The sequence below is a fragment of the Amborella trichopoda genome, chromosome 1 (genome assembly GCF_054954075.1).
Source record: "Amborella trichopoda isolate Santa Cruz 75 chromosome 1, AtrichopodaSantaCruz75HAP2 v2.0, whole genome shotgun sequence".
Taxonomy (NCBI): domain Eukaryota; kingdom Viridiplantae; phylum Streptophyta; class Magnoliopsida; order Amborellales; family Amborellaceae; genus Amborella; species Amborella trichopoda.
In genome coordinates this window covers 60,007,041-60,014,548 of record NC_142336.1, presented here as the reverse complement: position 1 = coordinate 60,014,548, position 7,508 = coordinate 60,007,041, and the positions used below count along the sequence as shown (strand labels likewise).

The 7,508-nt window shown below is 35.2% G+C and overlaps 1 protein-coding gene across 1 annotated transcript; it reads left to right on the top strand.

Annotated features, from left to right (window-relative positions):
• The first annotated feature begins 1,534 nt into the window (after nucleotides 1–1,534).
• LOC18440559 (uncharacterized) lies at nucleotides 1,535–2,173 on the top strand. Its single transcript, XM_006850697.1, has one exon. It carries the CDS (start codon nucleotides 1,535–1,537, stop codon nucleotides 2,171–2,173), a length of 639 nt encoding a protein of 212 aa, XP_006850760.1.
• The last annotated feature ends 5,335 nt before the right edge of the window (nucleotides 2,174–7,508 follow it).

Sequence of the window (7,508 nt, the reverse complement as noted above, 5' to 3'; positions counted from 1 at the left end):
CCCCTTACACCATAGAAGTTCTACATTCCCCTTTATCCAACCGTCCATTTTTTAATTGAGGACTAATATTGCCCCAATCACAATGTCACATCTTTACACTGTTTTATTTTTAACTTTTTTCTATAAAATTTTTTTACACTAAATTTTGGACGTCCATTCCTCTATTAAACTCGCACTAACGAAAAATAAATAAAAAAATATTTTTTGCTAAAATAAAATGACCAAAATACCTCTGAAATATTGTTAATATTTTGGTCATTATTTTTTATCTAAAAAATATTGTTAATATTTTGTATAGGTGCACCCCAATGAGAAGATAGCACGTACCAAATTTTATATTCAAAAAAATTGTATTAAAAAAATTAAAAAATAAAATAATTTGAGACGTCGGATCTAAGATCAAACGGTGAGTGGCTCTCTTGATAAAAAATGGATGGCTGGATGGTAGGAGGAACATACAACTTTTATGGTGTAGGGGAACCTAGATAGCTTTCCCTATGCAAATACCCCCAACTAAATAAAGAATAAACCCTTACTTTTATCTAGCCATACCTCTCTCTCCGATACTGCGTAAATGTGTGCCGGTAGTAGGGCTCCAGTACTCTATAAAGTGTGGTCCAGCAGTAGGGCTCCAGTGTAAAGTGCGGTCTGGCAGTTGCAAGGGCGGTCCGGCAGTTGCAAAATGGCGGTCTCATAGTTGCAAATAGCGGTCAGGCAATACTCAGTTTTGGTCTGGTAGTTGTCGTAAAGCTGTCCGGCACTTGTGTGCTCTGCCAATGTGATGGTGCGATCCGGCAATATGCTATTGAGGTCCAAAGTCAACATCAAATCTAGCCAAAATGATTTTTGTTCGGTTTAAAAAAAGTGAACTTTTTCCCTTAGGGGTATTTCAATAGAAAGTTTGTTTTGAAGAAAAAAGTGAGAAACAAAATTAAGTTGGGGTAAGTTGCATAGAAAGTGTGGTCATGAGTTTTTTTTTTTTTTTGTAATTTTTCCTACTAAATAATTAAGTGCGGCAATTTGTGGCCCTATATTATCTGATTTATTACCTAGAATACAGCATTTTCCATAAGAATAAGAATCTCATTATCAACAGAAAGTAGAAACCTCATTGGAAAATCTAATTTTGTCTCCACCCATGCATGCTTGTAAGTAAACAATGACCCAAAATAACTTCCATCCAAATCTCAAAACCCAAAAATAGAATGGAATTGGAAGTAAAGTGGTGGAAGAGTGAAGGCAAGGTTGCAATACACATGCAAACTTTTAACCCAAATTATCTCACATTGATTATGAAGAATCTCTCAAGAGAGGTAGGCCACCTCTCCTTTGAGAGAGAGAGTAGGGCCCACTTTCCCACTTGAATTAGAGAGTAGGACCCACTTGAAAAGTGTGATAAGGCATATGTCTCATTTCTAAGAATGGCTTCTTCACCAAACTGACTTGTCATGCATGCACAACACAGGGAACCACCTTTTAAACCCCACCCTGCACAACCCTTCTCCATATCCATAGCTTCTCTCTCTGAATCACCATGGCATCTCAGAAATCCGACAACTCCGACTCTCGCACCGTCACCGCCCCGTCGGCCACCACCACCACCACCACCACCACTGCAAGCACCGGCCTCACCACCCCACCCTCCCCTATGCTCGATTGGCTCCACTTTAATTCCATTCCCAAGGAAAATGAGGCTGAGAGCTCTGCTTCCCGAAATCCTGGAAATCAGTATCCGTGCGCATACTGTCCACGCCTCTTTTCAAACTCTCAGGCATTAGGCGGCCATCAGAATGCACACAAAAAAGAGAGGATGGCCACTAAAAAGGCCCTGAAATCTAAACCAAATGCAAGCCAATGCCTCCAAAACATCGTCCCTGCGCCACCTAGCTCGACCATGAGGTACGTGAACCCGTATGAACAAGCACAGATGCAGCAATGGGCTTGGGCTCACTACGCTGCGGTGGCCCATAACTTTAGCCGAAGCAACATGTCCGGAAACGAAAGAGGAGCCAGTGCTTCTCCATTGATGCTTAATGCGATGGAAGTGGGATATAATGCACCAGGTATTGCCCCGACTGTAAGCCCCAATGATCAGTCGAGGGCTGAGACGGTCGATCTGACGCTGAAACTCGCAAGTAATGTGGAGCCAATCGATCTAACTCTGCATTTGTGAAGGATCGACGGTGATGCTTTCATGGGGAGGGATAAGGCCATGAGCCGGCGCACTTTAATTGGAAACATAATTAAATTAAAATGAAAGAAGGATGTAATTGACAGCATTCTATGTCCCATGAATCTGCATCATGGGGGGCAGATTGCCTCTTTTTTTCGTTATTTAAGTAGTTTTTTTATTTTTTTATTCTTTATTTATTTTTACTGTCATTTGTTGAGTTCGGTCTATGTAGCATGAAATCTGCAGCATCGGAGGCAGATTCCCCAGTTTTTTTTTTTGTTATTTATGTTTTTTTTTTTGTGCGATTAATTCTTTTGCTGTGTTTAGGAGTAGTTTTAAAGGAACATAGTGTAAGGTGACATAGATGCAGACAAATATACGATAGTGCCTACAAGCTTACGCAAATGTACATCACACCTTTCGCGTGGTGCTCCGTAAAAATACCCACACTCCATTATTCTTTATTCTATGAACATAAGGCATGAAAGTGTTTTAACATAAATACCGCTCAATTCTAATTCTATTATGTAGTGTCTCACTAAAAGCCACTTCTCTCTCTCTCTATTAAAATCTTAGAAAAACATATGAGGGATGTATTATTTTGAAATACGACATAATATTCTTCAAATAAAAAATACTGACATTTTTCCAATGGATATTCTAGTTGGATTCACTCATGCATCAATGGTAAGAGCTTCTTTGTTTTTCTTTGTACTTTTTTTTTTTTTTTTCCGGTTTACCTACCTACATCGAAATCTCTCTCTTAGTTAGTTAGTGGGAATGACAAGTTACTACCCATTTTTATGAATCCGTCAGTGAAAATGGAGGTCAATACCTTTAATTGGGTTTGGATGGTACTAACAGCATGACCCAGCCCCATTCCCAAAAAGGCCTCTCTCTCATGACATATGTGATCTTAGTGATGAGTATTGCATTTTCTTTTTCTTTCTTCTGATTAGCAGACAGGTTTCACAATCCTCGTGTTGTCTCGTTACTTAAATAGTTGTTAATACGCCTTTCCTTTTTCTGATTTGTAAACTCTAGAAGGCCCTTAATCCTCTATTTTGCATCGCATAAGTTAAAAATGGCATCTTCAATAAACATTATGCACATAACATATAAATATTATCCATATTATACAACAAGATAAGAAATACAAAGACAAGGCCAACATAAATGCTCTTAAAGAGAGCATGCATGTGAAAATAGAAAGCATCTTTTGGCATGGCTGCCCTATTCCAAGTAATATTGTTTTTCTCTCCATTTACATTAATCACAAACTAGATACATATATACATTATAGCAAGATAAATGAGGTTAGTTTTTATATCTATTTGCGGAAACGCCACCTTCTCTTTTTAAAGTTCATTTTTCTCAAGAATATTTTTAAAGATTATACTAAAAAAAATGTCTTCCATTATTTTATTTTTTTCGTTTTTTGTACTTTTTATCGATTTTTATTTCTATCACTGTATATTTTATTTAGGGTGCAGTTTTGCATAAGGTTGCAACATTAAACAATCAAAGTGAAGTGCACATCCAAACTTTGTCATAAGATACAATTTTGGCATTGAACATTCTACGATGGTGCGAGAATCTATTTTTATGTCTAATTATAAAATTCTAAACTCCAAAAAAGGTTCGATTCAAGCAGATCTATAAACACATGAAAATCGAGAACATGGACAGTCCAGATAATGTATTCCAAAATGTACTATGTTTAGGGCTGGGAATCTCTTTTTTACTTCAAATCTATACATCTCAATGTCGAGAGATGATTATTTATATGATTTTCCAACATTAAAACAACAATCGTCAAAGGATTTTAGAGGTGCATATTAGTTCTACATTATAAGGTGTCAACCTCATATAAATATTTCCTTTTAATTTATGACAATAAATGCTAGCATATCATGGTGAAAATATCATTTTATAAATAATTTTTTAAAGTTTTTATTGAAGAATAGATTTTATCACCCTTCTTCTTCTCATTCTTGTACAATTTATTTATTTTTTATTTCGATCAATAGATATTTAGTTTACGCTACTAAATACTAACATTTCATTGTGAAAAGCAGTATTCCATGAATATGCTTTAGTGTACACAATGAAGGAAGGCAAAAATATATGGAAAAGTATTCAATGAGACCATTTACCCTGGTACAAGGTGGTCACAATTAATTCCGACCATTGGATGTGAAATTGGGTGGTTGTATATATTCTATTGACTAAACTTAAAGTTCAAAATAAAATTTTTTGAACTTTGTGACACATCCAAGATATCAAATTTCAGATCGGTTGGTTATAAGTAATTGTGTCCTTCTTGTACCACAGGCAACCCCAAAACATATGTATCACTTGAGAACATATTAAAAAGAATATGCAATATTTAAGATGCCAATAGATTCCAGGTTTTGTCATTGTAAAAGGTCCAAAGAGCACTATAACGTATATTGCCCTTGGCAAACAATATGTTTTCCTTCAAAACCTTTCACCTTAAAAATGAAGGGCAAGCTTTCTATGCTTGCATAAAACTTATATACTTCACCCTATCCAATCCTCCATTCTGAATGGACAGCTGAGATGACCTCAATCACAATGTCATGCATTTACATTTTTTGTTTTTATTTTTTTTTTCAAAATATTTTGACGCCAAATTTCGAGCCTCCACTCCTATTTGAAACTCGAAAATTTAAAAATATAAAAGCAATATTTCCAATAAAATAAAATTTCCAAAATACCCCTACAAGTTTCAAGGGGTATTTTGGTTGTTATGTTTTTTTGATTTTTTAAAATGTTTTTTTAGGTGCACCCCATTTAGAAGATGACATGTATGAAATTTTATATTCAGACAATTTATATAAAAAAACTAAAAATAAAATACTCTAAGGCGTCGGATCTAGATCAAATGGTCAATGGCTCACTTGATCTAAATTGGACGGCTGGATGGAAGGAGAAGTATGTATCTTATATACTATAGGAAAAGTATAGAAACCTTTCCAAAAAAAAAAAAAAATAGAAGGAAAAAAGAATAAACTAGAGCATCATATTAGCAAAACACTACATTTTGCTTTGGTGTCTTAAGATGTAGGTTAGACACAGATGAGTTGAGATATACCAAGGAAAGGGTTGATGATCTCCTCTCTAACTTCCTTTTTATAAATAAATAAGTACGAGAGAAGAAATGGTGATGCAAATTGCGGTCAGAAGTTTTGGATTCCGGGATGAAATTGTTACTTTCAAGATCTTTTGGTCATCGGGATGTAATCGTCATTTTTAAGATTGGTTTTATTCAAGAATGAATTTGTCATTGCTTTCTTGTTTGGGGCCCAATATGTGTTTGTCATTTTCTCTTTGTTTGTTTGATGATTTTGGGATTTTTTAAGGTCTAGAGAATTTGGTATAGAGACAAGTAATTTATTGTATGAAAGATTTCACGAGTCCAAAAATCAAAATTGTGTACTTTTAATGCATAGGAATTTGGCTTCGTGCATGGGAACTTGGGTGCAAGAAGGTTGCATGCAAGTATGGGAAATAGGGACATGGGTAATCTAGTTATTTTCACATTTTACTAGAGGTATTCTGGTTATTTATTAGTTTTTGCAAATAGGTTTTTATATAGGGTGCGGTTTCTATACGGTTGCAACCTTAAACAATCCAATTAAGGCGTACCTTAAAACTTTATCATAACATGTAATTTGTTGTAAAAAATTCTTAGTATTATCTTAAAATCTATTTTCATACCTAATTAAAAAAAATTTAATTCCAAAACTTGTTAAAATCAAGTAGATATATAAATATATGAAAATATTGAAAATGGACGGTCTAGATAATGTGTTGCAAGATGCACTATTTTCGGGATTCAAATTTTTTTTTTTTTTTTTTTTTTTCATATTTATAGATCTCTATGTCGAGATGATTAATTAGAGGGTTTTTTTAATCATTAAAACAACATTTTCAATAGATTTTTGAGGTGCATCTGTGATTCTACATTTCAAGGTTGCAACCTTAGGAAAACTTTTCCCTTTTATATATGGAACTATTAGCTATTTTTGTTGATAATTTGATAATGAAACATTCTTCCTGCTCCTTGGTGTGTGTGTATATATATATATATATATAAATCGCTTATAGACAAAAATGAACAGTGATTTCACCTACTCTCATCACCGTCTCATCTTTGTGTACCAAAAGCACCTTGATTTGAAAGGCCATCTATGTAATGTGAGTACCTTGAGTTTGGTAAGAGTTAAGGACTAAAATTCCGTCATATCTTGATCAAGATCAAGAAGTAGGGTCGTTGTTGTACAATCAGCCTTGGATCTAAACTTTTTTATGCCAGTTTTTTGGACCATTTGGTATTAGAGCATTATCATATATTGAAGGGACCATTTTTCCTTCCTTGACGGTGATTTAGGAGTCTTGTTGCTTAACCGGTCAATCGTCTCAGTTGGTACCGATTTTGTATTATTTGGTGTCAATGCCACAGTTGGTGAGTTTCATTGATTGTGACGGCTGCTCGGGGTAGGGGTCATGGCCAAAGAAATGTACGCCGTGAAGTCATTAGTCGGTAGAAACTGTACACAATCCAACGGAGTCGGTGGTTGTGCTTTTGCAAGATCAAAATCGGCGAAATGTGAGGTCACCAGTTATAGACTCCATATATGAGGGCTTGTTTGGGGAGCACCGTGAGTCAGAGATCGAGACAACTTCTTCTAGCTCAGAAACGGGTACTGATTCAAGCGAAAGGATTGGTAGATAAAGGTCTCAGCGAAGGCAAGAGTCGGATGGTGACTCAAGAGTAAAAACTGGGAGGAATAGATGACCAAGGCGTTAAAGTTGACTTACCTGAATTTTCTAGTAGTTTATCACAGGAAGAATTTTAAATGTTGATTCCGGGGACTTCAATCCTTTAAGCAAGTCAGTTCTTAATGATGCAAGCTTTTCCCTTACATAATCTTGCTTTTTGGACTTGATCCCATCAACTTTCCTTGCAACAACTACCCCGATCATATATGGCATGTTAGGCAAGCTGAGGGCAAAAAAGGAAGTACTAGTTCTTTGGATTTTGGATGCTTTATTATTGTGGTATGACGTGAATTATTGTATATGTAAATGCATATGTGAACTATATATATATAAATGCTTATATAATATACAAATGTGTCATGTCAAAATATCAATTTTTGAGATTCATAATTTTTTACATTCATATCCAAGTCATAAATAAACATGCATATGAGTATCTATGTAACATACGGTACAAGTGTTCCAATACCCGCACAAAACACAAGCACTTTACATGGATCGGAGCAAGAGATAGAACTCTCAATAA